The sequence below is a fragment of the Periophthalmus magnuspinnatus genome, chromosome 3, assembly GCF_009829125.3.
Source record: "Periophthalmus magnuspinnatus isolate fPerMag1 chromosome 3, fPerMag1.2.pri, whole genome shotgun sequence".
NCBI lineage: Eukaryota > Metazoa > Chordata > Actinopteri > Gobiiformes > Gobiidae > Periophthalmus > Periophthalmus magnuspinnatus.
Window position 1 is genome coordinate 36,840,139 of NC_047128.1, and position 17,613 is coordinate 36,857,751.

The following is a 17,613-nucleotide window of genomic DNA, read 5'->3' on the forward strand; positions in this document are numbered from 1 at the left end:
GTGCTGCTTTACACGTGTTGTCATTATTTACTTTTCATATGCTCGTGCTTGATTGGACGCCTGTAGAAAGTAGGCGGAGCAAACGGCTGGATTCACATGTGGCTCATGGGTATGATGGACTAAAGGATTGTCCTTGATAAAGGCTAATCAAATGAAGAAACAAATGAGAATAAAATGCATAATGCAATATATTTATAAACTTTATAAACCAAAAAAATGTAGTCAAAAATGTAATTCAAATTCAAAACGCGTGGGGCGGAGCGTGGGGCCGGGGCGTGGGGCCGGGGCGTGGGGCCGGGGCGTGGGGCCGGGGCGTGGGGCCGGGGCGTGGGGCCGGGGCGTGGGGCCAGGGCGTGTGGCCAGGGCGTGGGGCGGCGCGTGTGCAGCATATGGGCACAGCATGGACACGATTCTGATTCAAGTCACGTCCATGTTCGAGGATGATAATCAACGTGTATTTGAACGATTTTTAAATGAAATATTTCATAAACATGTCTTCAGATGATCCAAATGTTTTTACTAATAATCAAATATAGATTTAGTCACCATTACAACAACATTTTACATAAATTTAATTATTTTTTTTTTATAATTATATGATAACTTAATGAGAAGGAACTTTGGGCTGTCAGATCCTACAATTAAAAGCAGTTTGTAATAAATCCAAAATAGCCCTTTATAATGTGGTGTTTTCTCAGTTTATGGCAGATAATGGCATCCCAGGTTCACATTTTCACAGCTCTTACCTGTAAGTGGCTGGTGTCATCGTGGTTTGAGTGAAGCAGAGCCTGGTCTGAGCCTCATCTCTGATGGTTTGGGCAGCAGAATTTATCTGACCAGAGGTGCCAGGAGATTATAGCTGAGGGGGCGGGGCTTATCCCGGGGTCTGCAGAGAGGAATAAACTATGGGTGATGTTATCAGAAGAATATGGGAAAGAAAATGTGTCAGAACACACTTAATGTGGTGAACACTGAGCCATATTATTATAACAGACGTGGTGCTGCGTTTGTACAGTTTGACTCATTATCCTCCTTTGATTGTGTGGTCAGAGTCAGAGCTGCAGATCTTAGTTCTGACCTGACCTGCACTTTGCCCACACTGTTGGCGTCTTTAAGTGAGTCTATGATGGATCTGATGCAGTTACATTTACACAGTCATAGATGATTAAGTTAAACCCGACACCACTCACAGGAGGAGCTTCACCTCACGCCTCAGATACAGCAAATCATTTCCAACTCCAACTTTCGACCAAATCAAAGTCATCAATGTGGCCAATAGATTTTTTATTTATTTATTTGATAAATGAACATCTGTTGTGAACAAATGTAAATATGCCGGATTATAGCTACAGAGCTAATTTACATCCGCAGTCCCTAGAATCTTCTGAAGAGAAACATCTCTGCACAAATCCTGTCCCCTGCAACAAAACTGACCAGTACATGGACCTGACCAGTACTGACCAGTACATGGACCTGACCAGCACTGACCAGTACATGGACCTGAGCAATACTGACCAGTACATGGACCTGACCAGCACTGACCAGTACATGGACCTGACCAGCACATGGACCTGACCAGTACATGGACCTGACCAGCACATGGACCTGACCAGTACATGCACATGGTCAGTCTGCCATGAGCCTTTGGCTCAAAGTTCCAGAGGGTGAGAAGTGACAAGAGTGAGTGTGTACAGGCAAGAACACGCAACATGTACATGTACTACACACACCCAACATGTACTACACACAGCCAACATGTACTACACACACCCAACATGTGCTACACACACCCAACATGTGCTACACACACCCAACATGTACTACACACACCCAACATGTACTACACACACCCAACATGTGCTACACACACCCAACATGTACTACACACACCCAACATGTACTACACACACCCAACATGTACTACACACACCCAACATGTACTACACACACCCAACATGTACTACACACACCCAACATGTACTACACACACCCAACATGTACTACACACACCCAACATGTACTACACACACCCAACATGTACATTGATACTTGGGCAGCAACATCGTGCTGGGGGTGTTGTACATATATGCATATGGGGGAATATTCTGAAGTTACCATGGTGACACAATGCACACAGAAATGGATTTAACCAATCAGGGCGAGCGCTTTGAGGATTAAAAAATTCTAAAAAATTCATGTTGTGAAAATACAGAAAAATCCCAATAAAATATGACGTTTGTGGAAGCTGTGGATGCCCTGGCAGCCGAACACAGGCAAATTCACAAAAATACATTGTGCTCTATGGGAGAATTCTTTCTAGGATGGAACACTCTAGAAAAGCAGGACCTACGGAACGCCACTAGTCTCACACTGGGACTGTCTTATCCAGCTCTTATCTATGATGTAACGTTATTTGAGAGGGACTTATTTAACAGCACAAATCAGCTCTTGTGGTTCCAACTCAGTCGATTCTTTATGGAACTGATACATGGCTCACAACACTAAACCATCTCAATACGTGCGATAATATAATAATAAGTGTAATGCACATGATGTCACTATTATTTAAGAACCAAATACATTACAACAGTACAATTACTTTGTTAAACCACTTCCTGTGCAAAATTAACATGAAATACTCTCTTTTTAATCACCAAAACAGTAAATATGTCAGATATATTATTACGTTTCCTTTCTCTAAACTAGGACTGACACAAAATAAATTAGAAAAGGATGCCAAAAATGACTCTTGGACGATAAATCGATACAGCAGCCCACGATAATGATACTGTATCACCAATTTGTGCATCACCATATATCACTTTGTTTCCGCAGCCTTAATTAAAACATCCATACAATATGTTTTATTTCAGAGCAACATCCCTGACACGGGTTTCCTGAAGATCCACGCTCCTTGGCATGTTCTTTGTCGAGAGGCAGAGTTCATGAAGCTCAAAATGCCAACCAAAAAGGTAAGATTATCCTTTCGTTATATTCACCACTTTAAAATGGGACAATATGTGCCTCACTACTACAGTCACATAATAACATAAGTACTGCAGTATAAGGATCCAATAAAGACATTATCATGAGCTGATGGTACTGGCACTGCTCGTGTTGAAGGTTTAACTTGAGAGTCGCCGTGTGCATTAGCGACAGTGAAGGCTAACGCTAGCCCTTTGAGTTTGTGTTGTGTGTGAAAGGAGTTCTCTGAGGTTTTATACTTGTTTCTTCTTTTCATCCTCCATTTTACAGTTATCTACTTTTTTGCATTATCAACATGTAAAAAAGAGCTTTTTGCGTTTATGATTTATATTCATTGTATTATCATAAATTATATTGCCATCATTTTTTCTTTTAGTTTTATGAGGTTAAACAGGGCAGTAACGTGGTGGAGAAAATCCGGCTTTTCATTCGTAAGGTCACAGCTCCTCTGCACCCGAAGGTGGACTCCAACCGCCCGCAGAGCATCAAGTGGCTGTGTCACCCATTCTCCAGGGAGAAGCAGCACCTGTGAGTACAGCACAAACCTCACTCTGCTCACCGACAAGTGTGCCATTTGTTTAAAACGTCTCACTAGTATTGTCCAAAGCTTACACAATCACAAAATGTGTCTTGCCCCAGTACAGATATATGGTATTGACCTTATTCTGCCCCTCCCGTGTTTGCCTCTAAATGTTCCAAACCACACTTGCTTTGTGGTTAAGCAGGAATCCTGTTCATTTGAGAAAAGTTTTGCAGCTAAAATCTGAAATAAATTGGGCTGATTTGTGTAAAATGTTGTGTTTATGATTGATTCTCTGGAGGCTTTAATCCAGCTCTTGTCCCCATAGAACATTTATCATCAAGAGCTGCGGGAGTCAGCTGTGTGCTGTCAGCATCTAATTATGAAGAGTTTTAGAGTACAATAATCAGGAAGTGTGCTGTTAGCATGGTAGTTGTTTTTAGATTTACCATGATGGCAAAACTCCAAAACCTCTGGCCTGTGAAAGTTGAAAAAGCACTTATAAACTCATTGTGGTGAATAATCAGGATGCTCAGAATGCATCAGTTTAAACATGACAGAACAGCAAATGTTAGCTGCTAAACTAATGCAAGAACATCATTTCAAAACACAGGGTCAACAGCTTTTCAAAACACAGGGTTAACAGCTTTTAGACTGAGCACAACTCAATATTTTATTTGCATATTGCAGAAGAAATTTGAATCTTGATTTGACTGCAATTTATCCCTCGTGCTGAGAAAAAGCCCCTCGGCTCCATGCACCAGGCTGCTCTTTGTGGGAGAAAAGGTCTTTGAATTCCTCTTGAACATGGTGGGATATGGCCGCACTATAGCGCTGTAAGACGAGGGGCCGCGACGATCTTTTTTCCTGCCTCTATACTCCATGCTGTTTCGCCCTGTGCTTATCTAACAGAATTGGCAAAAGTGCAGCATTAATATTTAATATAACACAGAGGTAACAACAAGAGAGGTGTAAACTGCAGAACGGAACAGACAGGAGTTTGACTGAAGCCCAACAGAAAATACACACTCCCTCCAACAAAATATCATTCACAGAATGAGACAATGAGGCAGCGTTTTTCTGTGTAAAACCTGCTCACTCTGTAGACAAATGGGAGCTTCAAATCTCCACACAGGTGCACAGTGTAGCTTTTTTTGGTGAAAAGTTATTTCTTTTCTGTGTTTTTTACAGTACCATAGAACTGGGGCAGTTGATGGTTGAACAAGGAACATTTTGAAACAATACTTTACATTTAGCGTAGTGTTTTGGGGATAATCCTGCTGCGAGGTCGTGTCAGTGGTCATAGTTTCACAGATATTGTTTATTTCAGTATTTTCTTCAGCAGTATATCACACTGTTATTGTGACAGGCCTAGGATGTATGGAGCTGTGAGTGGGCAGAGCAACTATATTTACAGCTCTGACTCACAGCAGACCCATCATCATGTACTCTGCCTCCTGTTTGAGCACTGGGCCTGGACACTCCGCTCTCACTCAGCTGGAGCAGCTTCTCCACGGCATAAATGTGCATCTTAAGAATTGTAATATTTAATCAGTATTTATTGCAGACAAAGACAGCAATTGTAAATGTTTCTCTTTCTTTATCCCTTTTTTCACTCATACTGTTTAAGCCACAGGTCATATTTGTGACGACTTGATCCTCTGACCTGAACCAGGTCCTGGGTTTGATCCAGGATTTATTGTCTTAGGTCAGTTTAAGGCTGTGGGTTTGGTGTTTGGCCAATCAATTAGCGGAATCAAATCTTGGAAAAAGTATGGACTTGGGCTGGAGGAGGGCCTTCTCTTGCTTGTTTCCATGGAAATTTTCCTATAATCTTCCAGAGTATGTCATAAAACACTATTAATCTTTTTCCACAGAGAGTATTCCAAAGTATGATTTTTAACTTATTATTTCCTTCCATGTAGGTTTGATAGTATCACTTTCCCTCTGACTAAAGACAATATAAAAAGGCACAATATGTCTTCTATCCACGAGTTTAAGAATGATGAAAAATTAGGATCATTGCCATAGCAATTAGCAATTTAAATCTAAATATTTAATCTTTTGAATGGGCCCTCAGAATGTAGTTTATAACTGGACTCTGAAAACCATGAATAGAGCCTGAGGCTGTGACTCCTGGACTAAAGCCTTCAGTGAGACGGGCCGACGTTTCCTCCTGTCAGGGCCTGGAGTTATATCTGCTGTACTGCATTCTCAGTTTAATTACCCATGATGCATTTAGCCTGCACCAGCTCTTATTATACACACATGGATAGTCGTATTGAGCTGCTCGTGCACAGGGACATATCCTGTGTGTGTGCTTTGACAGTGTGTGACGGTCTCTGTGAATATGTGTCCTCTGACAGTCTCTGTGTTTTGCTTTGGCCAGGTTCGATTTGTCCGACCGAGACAAGTTCTTCGACAGCAAGACCAGAAGTTCAATAGTAAGTGTCTGTGTTTAAAGAGCTTCAGGCCACAGCCATCTCCACAGTTTCCATCAGCTGAGGGCCCTGATGTTTAAAGGCCGTGCATGTGAGGGGTCTGTGTACCTCAATATAATGTGACATTAATTCATTAGTTACCGTATTTATCTATGTAAACAGAATGTCTACACATTCCAAATCTTTTCATTATTTGCATTTTGTTACATGTGGATAGGCCCATAAACCAGAGTAAATTACATAATACAACTGCAGAGTACATAAAAATCTGACCAATCCTCCAGCTCAGTTTTAAGATGCCGGCGCTCACACTTTGCTGAGGTTGCCTCTCTCCTCCGACGCTGTGCGACTCAGCGCCGTTTGTGCTATGGTGCTGGTCATGTGATGGCCATTATAGAGCCAGGTTTTCACGCACCATTAAGTCCTTATTTTGGTATTGTATTGTACATTATTAATGTTTGGTAAAAGAAGAATATGCAACACAAGTTTATTGTGAAATAGTTTATATCTAAAATTATTTATATGCTGCTCGTAACAGAGCAGCCCGCCGTCGTTACAGAGCAGTCCGCCGTCGTTACAGAGCAGTCCGCCGCCGTTACAGAGCAGTCTGCCGTCGTTACAGAGCAGTCCGCCGTCGTTACAGAGCAGTCCGCCGCCGTTACAGAGCAGTCTGCCGTCGTTACAGAGCAGGCCGCCGTCGTTACAGAGCAGCCCGCCGTCGTTACAGAGCAGCCCGCCGTCGTTACAGAGCAGCCCGCCGTCGTTACAGAGCAGTCCGCCGTCGTTACAGAGCAGTCCGCCGTCGTTACAGAGCAGCCCGCCGTCGTTACAGAGCAGCCCGCCGTCGTTACAGATCTACCTACTCCTCTACCTCCCTGATAGTGTTTTCTCGTCAAAGAGCTATTGTCCCTAACAGAGCATCTTCTCACCCTCAGCTGACACGTGAACATATATACAACATGTATACAGCATATTTATACATAAATGAACATATATATTGTATTTATACATACATTAACATATATACAGTGTATTTATACATAAATGAACATATATTTTGTATTTATACATAAATGAACATATATTTTGTATTTATACATAAATGAACATATATATAGTGTATTTATACATGGGAACAATAGCACAACAACACCAGTTTAGTCCTGCCGTAGAGACTTTGGTGTCTCTATGAGGAGGTTGTGACACAGACTGATGTCTCCACTATAAAGATTAGAAAACAGAAAACCTCAACAAGGTCAATGACCCATTTGTATTAAGCTGCTTTAGATCTCGGCCTATATATCAATCAATCAATCAATCAATAACTCCCACTGCCTCGAGGGGCAGTTTAAACACTCAGCAGTAAAATACAATAATAATAGGAACATTCAAACAAAAATCATAGTGCAGCTCCACAGGTAGAGTCCCCACGCCCTGTGTCAGGGCAGTGTGAGGTGAGGAACTGCCCTTAGGACAAAGGTGTCCAATCTCTGTGTCCTCTGTGTCCTCTGTGTCCTGCAGCATCACAGCAGCCTCCAGGGGGAGCCAGGTGGACTCTGGACACACAACAGTAAACCCTAAACCTCACTCTCTTTCCGCTGTGTTGTTTCGGTCGGTGATGAGCCACATTTGGTGCAGAAAGCTCATTACATTGGTTTAAACGTACGCAGCATTTCAGACTAGCTCCCTGCGGGGTCGCCATGGATACAGGAAAAATAAACTGCTCACGACACAAAAATCCTTAACTTCCATCCTTTGAACTGCACAGGATGCACTTCTAAGTCAGTCAAAATCCCAAATTATTAAGTCAAAAATTTAAGATAAAAATTGTAAAAATATAAAAACTGCACAGTATACTAGCTGGTCAGCCACAGGAGCAGCCAATCACGACCATTTCAACCACGGAATACCATGGATTACAGCGTATAAAATCATGATCGACTTATGCTAGAGTTTCAGTACAAATACCAGAGAAAGCTCCTGTCTTTAATTTACAGCTGTTAATATCGGGTCTGTCTTCACGAAAGAGACTTTAACGTCTCCTCCCTCTTTTGTTCAAATTAGCGACAGTGTGAAGATTGAAATTGCGACTGTAGCCAATCGTTGACATTGATTCAATTCCTAATTAGTGTCTCCCTCCTGGCATCCTCTTGACCTCCAAATGAGATTTCCACACAAAGACGCCGTCGCATCAGGGACACGTGTGAGACCAGGGTCTGAAAATAAACATTTAACTTGAAATATAAACATGACATTTAAAAGAACAGCCTGTAGGTCGGAGGTCAAGAGTATTAACTTAATCCATAATCATCACTGAGGCCATTTTAGAGGCTAAATTAAGTTTGTCAATTCAATCTCGACTCCAAAAACCTAAAATGTGTAGAGCTTTTTATGTGACGGTTACATCACAATAAATCTTAACCTTAAAGAGGCGGTATAATGTAAAATGTGTGTTTTATACAGTGTGTGTTTTATACAGTGTGTGTTTTATACAGTGTGTGTCTTATACAGTGTGTGTTTTATACAGTGTGTGTTTATACAGTGTGTGTTTTATACAATGTGTGTCTTATACAGTGTGTGTTTTATACAGTGTGTGTTTATACAGTGTGTGTTTATACAGTGTGTGTTTTATACAGTGTGTGTTTATACAGTGTGTGTCTTATACAGTGTGTGTTTTATACAGTGTGTGTTTATACAGTGTGTGTTTATACAGTGTGTGTCTTATACAGTGTGTGTCTTATACAGTGTGTGTTTTATACAGTGTGTGTTTATACAGTGTGTGTTTATACAGTGTGTGTCTTATACAGTGTGTGTCTTATACAGTGTGTGTTTTATACAGTGTGTGTTTTATACAGTGTGTGTCTTATACAGTGTGTGTCTTATACAGTGTGTGTTTTATACAGTGTGTGTTTTATACAGTGTGTGTTTTATACAGTGTGTGTTTTATACAGTGTGTGTCTTATACAGTGTGTGTCTTATACAGTGTGTGTTTTATACAGTGTGTGTTTTATACAGTGTGTGTTTTATACAGTGTGTGTTTATACAGTGTGTGTTTTATACAGTGTGTGTCTTATACAGTGTGTGTTTTATACAGTGTGTGTCTTATACAGTGTGTGTTTTATACAGTGTGTGTTTTATACAGTGTGTGTCTTATACAGTGTGTGTTTTATACAGTGTGTGTTTTATACAGTGTGTGTTTATACAGTGTGTGTCTTATACAGTGTGTGTTTTATACAGTGTGTGTCTTATACAGTGTGTGTCTTATACAGTGTGTGTTTTATACAGTGTGTGTTTTATACAGTGTGTGTTTATACAGTGTGTGTTTTATACAGTGTGTGTTTTATACAGTGTGATACTGGTTTTAGTGTCATCCATGCATGTTTGAGTAATTTAGCGATCTCTCCTGGCCCGATCCGAACCCTCCTGACTGTTAGATGTACGAGTCTGTCCAAGGCTCCGCCCACAGGCTTACCTCACCCGTGCTCCGCCCACAGGCCTATGTCACCCATGCTCCGCCCACAAGCCTACGTCACCCGTGCTCCGCCCACAGGCCTACCTCACCCATGCTCCGCCCACAAGCCTACGTCACCCGTGCTCCGCCCACATGCCTATGTCACCCATGCTCCGCCCACAAGCCTACCTCACCCGTGCTCCGCCCACAAGCCTACGTCACCCGTGCTCCGCCCACATGCCTATGTCACCCATGCTCCGCCCACAAGCCTACCTCACCCGTGCTCCGCCCACAGGCCTACATCACCCATGCTCCACATTCCCCATAAATAAACAAAAACATGATACAAACTGTGCACTATGACTTCACAAACCTGGTGTGATGTGCAGTAGTTTCATTAGTGCGATGCAGCTGATTGTTCTGTGATAGTGCTCTGAAGGGGGAGGGGCTTAGCACAGAGAGCAAAGAGAGGGGAGAGTGAAAGTGAAACTTCTAAAACATTAATACATTGTTTTGGGCAAATGTGGCATTTTCAAAATAATAAAAGGAAACATGGTGATCTACCCCCTCTTTAATACCCCATAGAAGTAAATACCCCCTCTTTAATACCCCTCTTTAATACCCCATAGAAGTAAATACCTCCTCTTTAATACCCCATAGAGGTAAATACCTCCTCTTTAATACCCCATAGAGGTAAATACCTCCTCTTTAATACCCCATAGAGGTAAATACCTCCTCTTTAATACCCCACAGAGGTAAATACCCCCTCTGTGATGTGATTACCACACATATGACAGGAGGGGTATTACATGTTACATACATCGGGATTTGTGATTAAAGAAAATGAAGACTGTGATTTTAGTTTTACGGGTGAATAATTGTGAATATTCTTTAAATTGTGCTGTTTCTTCTCATTATAATTGTGACAGTGATGTTCAGTCGAGTCAGGTCTGTGGTTTAATGCGTCGTTTTAACGCTGTGCTGTCGTCAGGTGTATGAAGTGTTGAAGAGGACCAGATGCACCCGGGCCAAATACACCATGGGTAGGTCTCAGCAAAATCAATATGTCAATATGTCCTGAAACGTCTCTGTATGATGTAAGAACGTCTCTGTATGATGTAAGAAACGTCTCTGTATGATGTAAGAACGTCTCTGTATGATGTAAGAACGTCTCTGTATGATGTAAGAACGTCTCTGTATGATGTAAGAACGTCTCTGTATGATGTAAGAACGTCTCTGTATGATGTAAGAACGTCTCTGTATGATGTAAGAACGTCTCTGTATGATGTAAGAACGTCTCTGTATGATGTAAGAACACCTCTTTAATGAGGATAAACAAACACATCTCTGCCTCTACATTAACATTAAAATGTGCCTTTTGTGTCCCTAAGAAATTTAAATTCATAAACTTTATATAAAAGCAATTTTTTAAATGTGAATTATTCCAGACAGTTGTTCTGTTATATTGAATATGTTTTTACATATTTATAGTGATGTCATTCCTGTTTCCATCTGTTGATTCTGATTAGGACAATCCCGTTCAAAAATATAGAAGTATGTTTTAGGTGTATGTTTTTGACGTTAATATTTTTTGGGATATTTTAACATGTGCTTATTTCATTTACAGAAAAATCTAATTCCAAAAGCTTTATCTTTTAAATTTTTTTCCGTTGGCACCAATTAGGCTGAACGACGTGTTCATGAATGTTTTATTCGTAAACATAGTGTAGAGGGTTTCACTGCTTTAGCCTGTTTCTCTTTTATGTTTATTATTCACTTAAGCTTAGTTCTGTTTTTTGCAGTCGCATCTTCAAATGAATTAACCGCCACCAAAACAGTGTTGTTCGTTGTTCTTGACCTTTACGTCCATGTTCTTCCTCTTATCCGGGGCCGGGTCGTGGGGGCAACTGTTTAAGCAGGGACTCCAAGACTTCCCTCACCCCAGACACGTCCTCCAGCTCCTGCCTGTATAGCCTAAATATGGAGGACCTGTGTGTTAAACATGTGTGAATGAAACAAAACACCACTTCAATGTTTGTGTTGAGGAAACAACATTATGACAGATCAAAAATGAGCATTATTCAGGCTCTTAAAGGAGCCCCGTCATAAAACAGCGTGTGCACGTGACTGCGCTAACTCTGCCTCCCTCCCCCATCACAGGAATCACCAGTCTGCTCGCCAACGGCATCTACAGCGCTGCCTATCCACTGCACGACGTAAGTACAGCTCGCTCTCTGTGCTGACAGCTCCTGACAAATAGCTGCTTATTTCCTATAGTAATTATGGCCCTGGTCCTGTGTGATGAAGCAAAACACCAAATATGTTCAGTCACTGTACAGATGGTCAAACATAATTCACTTTTACAGAACATGTTTTATTCATAAGCTGAGTAATGACGATCCAAAGTAAAATGGGGCTAACCGTGCATGTGATTGTGCTTTCAGGGCGACGTCGAAGGGGTGACTGCAGAACCCAATGACAGGAAGGTGGGTGCTCCTGAATGGGCCTATCCATCATCGTAGAGACCCCTGTCAGAGCGACACGGGCTCCACACGAGCTCGGGGCCCACTCCTGTTTTTACAATAACAGTGTTGAACAGTGTTTGTGCGATACAAACTCAATTTCAGTCCTGAGGAATAGAAATACTCAAACACCACAATAATCAAAAACTCTTCAGCCAAGAGAATGTGATTTTCATTATATGGGCTAAAATTTGGCAGCATTATAAATTATGCACAGATTAGTGTCTAAAAGGTACGATTTGTACCCACTGTACCACCCTGTGTACCACCCTGTGTACCACTCTGTGTACCACACTGTGTACCACCCTGTGTACCACTCTGTGTACCACCCTGTGTACCACTCTGTGTACCACACTGTGTACCACTCTGTGTACCACACTGTGTACCACCCTGTGTACCACCCTGTGTACCACTCTGTGTACCACACTGTGTACCACACTGTGTACCACTCTGTGTACCACACTGTGTACCACCCTGTGTACCACTCTGTGTACCACACTGTGTACCACCCTGTGTACCACTCTGTGTACCACACTGTGTACCACTCTGTGTACCACACTGTGTACCACACTGTGTACCACTCTGTGTACCACACTGTGTACCACACTGTGTACCACACTGTGTACCACACTGTGTACCACCCTGACCCCTTTTAACTTTATCACCGCGTGTGTTTGTGTGTCTCCCACTTCTCGCCAACTCTCTTCCAGCTCTCTCTTCCAGCTCTCTCTTCTACCTCTCTCTTCTACCTCTCTTCCAGCTCTCTCTTCCAGCTCTCTCTTCTACCTCTCTTCTAGCTCTTTCTTCCAGCTCTCTTCTACCTCTCTTCCAGCTCTCTTCTACCTCTCTTCCAGCTCTCTTCTACCTCTCTTCCAGCTCTCTTCCAGCTCTCTTCTACCTCTCTTCCAGCTCTCTTCCAGCTCTCTTCTACCTCTCTTCCATCTCTCTCTTCCAGCTCTCTTCTACCTCTCTTCCAGCTCTCTTCTACCTCTCTTCTACCTCTCTTCCAGCTCTCTCTTCTACCTCTCTTCTAGCTCTTTCTTCCAGCTCTCTTCTACCTCTCTTCCAGCTCTCTTCCAGCTCTCTTCTACCTCTCTTCCATCTCTCTCTTCCAGCTCTCTCTTCTACCTCTCTTCTAGCTCTTTCTTCCAGCTCTCTTCCAGCTCTCTTCCAGCTCTCTTCCAGCTCTCTTCCAGCTCTCTTCTACCTCTCTTCCAGCTCTCTTCCAGCTCTCTTCTACCTCTCTTCCAGCTCTCTCTTCCAGCTCTCTTCTACCTCTCTTCCAGCTCTCTTCTACCTCTCTTCTACCTCTCTTCCAGCTCTCTCTTCTACCTCTCTTCTAGCTCTTTCTTCCAGCTCTCTTCTACCTCTCTTCCAGCTCTCTTCCAGCTCTCTTCTACCTCTCTTCCAGCTCTCTTCTACCTCTCTTCTACCTCTCTTCCAGCTCTCTCTTCTACCTCTCTTCTAGCTCTTTCTTCCAGCTCTCTTCTACCTCTCTTCCAGCTCTCTTCCAGCTCTCTTCTACCTCTCTTCCATCTCTCTCTTCCAGCTCTCTCTTCTACCTCTCTTCTAGCTCTTTCTTCCAGCTCTCTTCCAGCTCTCTTCCAGCTCTCTTCCAGCTCTCTTCCAGCTCTCTTCTACCTCTCTTCCAGCTCTCTTCCAGCTCTCTTCTACCTCTCTTCCAGCTCTCTCTTCCAGCTCTCTTCTACCTCTCTTCCAGCTCTCTTCCAGCTCTCTTCTACCTCTCTTCCAGCTCTCTCTTCCAGCTCTCTTCTACCTCTTTTCTAGCTCTTTCTTCCAGCTCTCTTCCAGCTCTCTTCTACCTCTCTTCCAGCTCTCTTCCAGCTCTCTTCCAGCTCTCTTCTACCTCTCTTCTACCTCTCTTCCAGCTCTCTCTTCTACCTCTCTTCTAGCTCTTTCTTCCAGCTCTCTTCCAGCTCTCTTCCAGCTCTCTTCTACCTCTCTTCCAGCTCTCTCTTCCAGCTCTCTTCTACCTCTCTTCCAGATCTAGTCTCATGGTGTTGGACTGATCTTCTGGCCCTTCCTCATGTGATTAAACGCAGTAATTTGTTGTATTTCTGCTGGTGAACATCCTGATGGCGTGACCTTCTCTGATGGATGGGGTCTTTGTGTAACCAGCCAATGTTCTGTGTTGTATTTTACACATCGCTCTTCACATGTAATTGGCGACTTAATAATTCAGTTACGCCCGCACAGAAAGGTGACACACTTTTAATTCAAACTAGATTTGATTGTCGTTTCTCAGGCAGTGTGTAATCCTTTCTTTCTTTTTTTCTGGTGTAACATATATCTCTGTGATCGCCTCATTAAATGCTCTTCAACTGCAGCCATACACAAAATAGAATTGGCCTTTTCTTATTGATTTGCACATAATTAGCTCAAGTATTATTGTGTTTAGCTTAATGGCTATGTAATGTTCACACAGAATGAGCCTGAAACCACGGCCTTTGACCCTCCCTTATTTATCCGTGGAGATACTTTTGCCCCTCAATATTTATTCAAGACTCAGAAATGTGTGATTTAAGGAAAGGCAGGTTCAGTTCAACTGTGTCTGATCCCCATGGATCTGAGATAAGGACTGGAGAAGACATTCCCCCTCCGTCCCTCTCTCCCACAGAGCACAGTGCATTTTGTGTGGATTCAAACTGCCCATGTTCAGCTGACGGGGCATCCACACCTTTCACAAAGGTCAGATTTATAGGGATGTGACTTAGCCATGCTCTGTGACCGCGCTAGCGCCGCTCCAGCAGCTGCTACTGATTGGTCAGAATTGATCACGTGGTGCGTGATTCTGACATCACATGTTCTTTTCATAACTGTCACCTGCTTTTCTACTGTTGACTTGAGTTTATTGTTTTAGAGTCAGGTACAAACTGAATATTTCACAGAGTTGTAGACTTTTATATTTGTTATTAAGCTGTAGCAGCTCAATCACATTTTAGTTTTAGTGTTTGGAGATTTTACAGAAGACAATGTCATGACTCACCATTGACTCTCATGTACCTTTGCCATTCACTGATACACTTCAAAAGACCGTGATGTCTGCGTAACCTTTATGGACAAAAAAACAAGATAGTCTCAACTACCTGGATTGTTTTTACTCATGAATACGTGTGCCGTATGGTGTAATCTCATGGCTCTAGTATTAGTGACATACTGAGCTGTACTCAGGCCCATAAAAATGATTTATGGATTTAATCCTACATTCTATTACCGTGTACAGTATCCACCATCTTTCCTGTGGTTGGAAAAATGCATAAATAAAAACAATATATATTTTGGCACATTTGTCTTATGTTCAAAACCACAGTAAACGTTCGATCCATGTTTGGACAGATGAACAGTGCTCATGTTTAGTTACTTTAAAGAGGAGCTTCAAAACCTGCCTGAAGAGGTTTTAGACGTCATCCTCACATGTTTGAGTAATCTGCCTGTCTCTCCTGGGCCCTATTTAAACCCCTTTGTACAAGATCATGCCTCTGGTACAAGACCCACAGCCGACATCAGCCATTCTCCCACAACGCCATGTTCACATACACTGTTTTAGTCCTGGTTGAGTCCTGCTTTAGTCCTGGTTCAGTCCTGGTTTGGTCCTGGTTCAGCCCTGGTTGAGTCCTGGTTGAGTCCTGGTTTAGTCCTGGTTCAGTCCTGGTTCAGTCCTGGTTCAGTCCCGGTTTAGTCCTGGTTCAGTCCCGGTTCAGTCCCGGTTCAGTCCCGGTTCAGTCCCGGTTTAGTCTCGGTTTAGTCCCGGTTTAGTCCCGGTTTGGTCCCGGTTTGGTCCCGGTTCGGTCCCGGTTCGGTCCCGGTTTAGTCCCGGTTCAGTCCCGGTTCAGTCCCGGTTTAGTCCCGGTTTAGTCCCGGTTTAGTCCCGGTTTGGTCCCGGTTCGGTCCCGGTTTAGTCCCGGTTCAGTCCCGGTTCAGTCCCGGTTTAGTCCCGGTTTAGTCCCGGTTTAGTCCCGGTTTAGTCCCGGTTTAGTCCCGGTTCAGTCCCGGTTAAGTCCCGGTTCAGTCCCGGTTTAGTCCCGGTTTAGTCCCGGTTCAGTCCCGGTTCAGTCCCGGTTCAGTCTCGGTTCAGTCCCGGTTCAGTCCCGGTTTAGTCCCGGTTTAGTCCCGGTTCAGTCCCGGTTCAGTCCCGGTTTAGTCCCGGTTCAGTCCCGGTTCAGTCCCGGTTTAGTCCCGGTTTAGTCCCGGTTTAGTCCCGGTTTAGTCCCGGTTCAGTCCCGGTTCAGTCCCGGTTTAGTCCCGCTTTAGTCCCGGTTTAGTCCCGGTTCAGTCCTGGTTCAGTCCTGGTTCAGTCCTGGTTCAGTCCTGGTTTAGTCCTGGTTCAGTCCTGGTTCAGTCCTGGTTCAGTCCTGGTTCAGTCCTGGTTCAGTCCTGGTTCAGTCCTGCTTTAGTCCTGGTTCAGTCCTGGTTCAGTCCTGGTTTAGTCCTGCTTTAGTCCTGGTTCAGTCCTGGTTCAGTCCTGGTTTAGTCCTGGTTTAGTCCTGGTTCAGTCCTGGTTCAGTCCTGGTTTAGTCCTGGTTCAGTCCTGGTTCAGTCCTGCTTTAGTCCTGGTTCAGTCCTGGTTCAGTCCTGGTTTAGTCCTGCTTTAGTCCTGGTTCAGTCCTGGTTCAGTCCTGGTTTAGTCCTGGTTTAGTCCTGGTTCAGTCCTGGTTCAGTCCTGGTTCAGTCCTGGTTCAGTCCCGGTTCAGTCCCGGTTTAGTCCCGGTTTAGTCCCGGTTTAGTCCCGGTTCAGTCCCGGTTCAGTCCTGGTTCAGTCCTGGTTTAGTCCTGGTTCAGTCCTGGTTTAGTCCTGGTTTAGTCCTGGTTTAGTCCTGGTTCAGTCCCGGTTTAGTCCCGGTTCAGTCCCGGTTCAGTCCCGGTTCAGTCCCGGTTCAGTCCCGGTTCAGTCCCGGTTTAGTCCCGGTTCAGTCCCGGTTCAGTCCCGGTTCAGTCCCGGTTTAGTCCTGGTTCAGTCCTGGTTTAGTCCTGGTTTAGTCCTGCTTTAGTCCTGGTTTAGTCCTGGTTTAGTCCTGGTTCAGTCCCCTGGTTTAGTCCTGGTTCAGTCCCGGTTTAGTCCCGGTTTAGTCCCGGTTTAGTCCCGCTTTAGTCCCGGTTTAGTCCCGGTTTAGTCCCGGTTCAGTCCCGGTTCAGTCCTGGTTCAGTCCTGGTTCAGTCCTGGTTTATTCCTGGTTTAGTCCTGGTTTAGTCCTGGTTCAGTCCTGGTTTAGTCCTGGTTTAGTCCTGGTTCAGTCCTGGTTCAGTCCTGGTTTAGTCCTGGTTCAGTCCTGGTTCAGTCCCGGTTCAGTCCCGGTTTAGTCCCGGTTTAGTCCCGGTTCAGTCCCGGTTCAGTCCCGGTTCAGTCCCGGTTCAGTCCCGGTTCAGTCCCGGTTCAGTCCCGGTTTAGTCCTGCTTTAGTCCTGGTTTAGTCCTGGTTTAGTCCCGGTTCAGTCCCGGTTTAGTCCCGGTTTAGTCCTGCTTTAGTCCCGGTTTAGTCCTGGTTTAGTCCTGGTTTAGTCCCGGTTTAGTCCTGGTTCAGTCCTGGTTCAGTCCTGGTTTAGTCCTGGTTCAGTCCTGGTTTAGTCCTGGTTTAGTCCTGGTTCAGTCCTGGTTTAGTCCTGCTTTAGTCCTGGTTTAGTCCTGGTTTAGTCCTGGTTCAGTCCCGGTTTAGTCCCGGTTCAGTCCCGGTTCAGT

General features: G+C 43.9%; 1 protein-coding gene across 2 annotated transcripts in view; it reads left to right on the top strand.

The window, feature by feature from the left end:
• The window catches only part of ano1a (anoctamin 1, calcium activated chloride channel a), an 82,581-nt gene that overhangs the window by 30,460 nt on the left and 34,508 nt on the right, over positions 1 to 17,613 (top strand). For both annotated transcript variants that reach the window (XM_033991248.2, XM_055232311.1), the window contains exons 4-9: positions 2,874 to 2,972; positions 3,362 to 3,513; positions 5,895 to 5,949; positions 10,389 to 10,440; positions 11,558 to 11,613; positions 11,842 to 11,883. In XM_033991248.2, the coding sequence (XP_033847139.1) occupies positions 2,874 to 2,972; positions 3,362 to 3,513; positions 5,895 to 5,949; positions 10,389 to 10,440; positions 11,558 to 11,613; positions 11,842 to 11,883 (456 nt within the window). The remainder of the gene's footprint in view (positions 1 to 2,873; positions 2,973 to 3,361; positions 3,514 to 5,894; positions 5,950 to 10,388; positions 10,441 to 11,557; positions 11,614 to 11,841; positions 11,884 to 17,613) is intronic.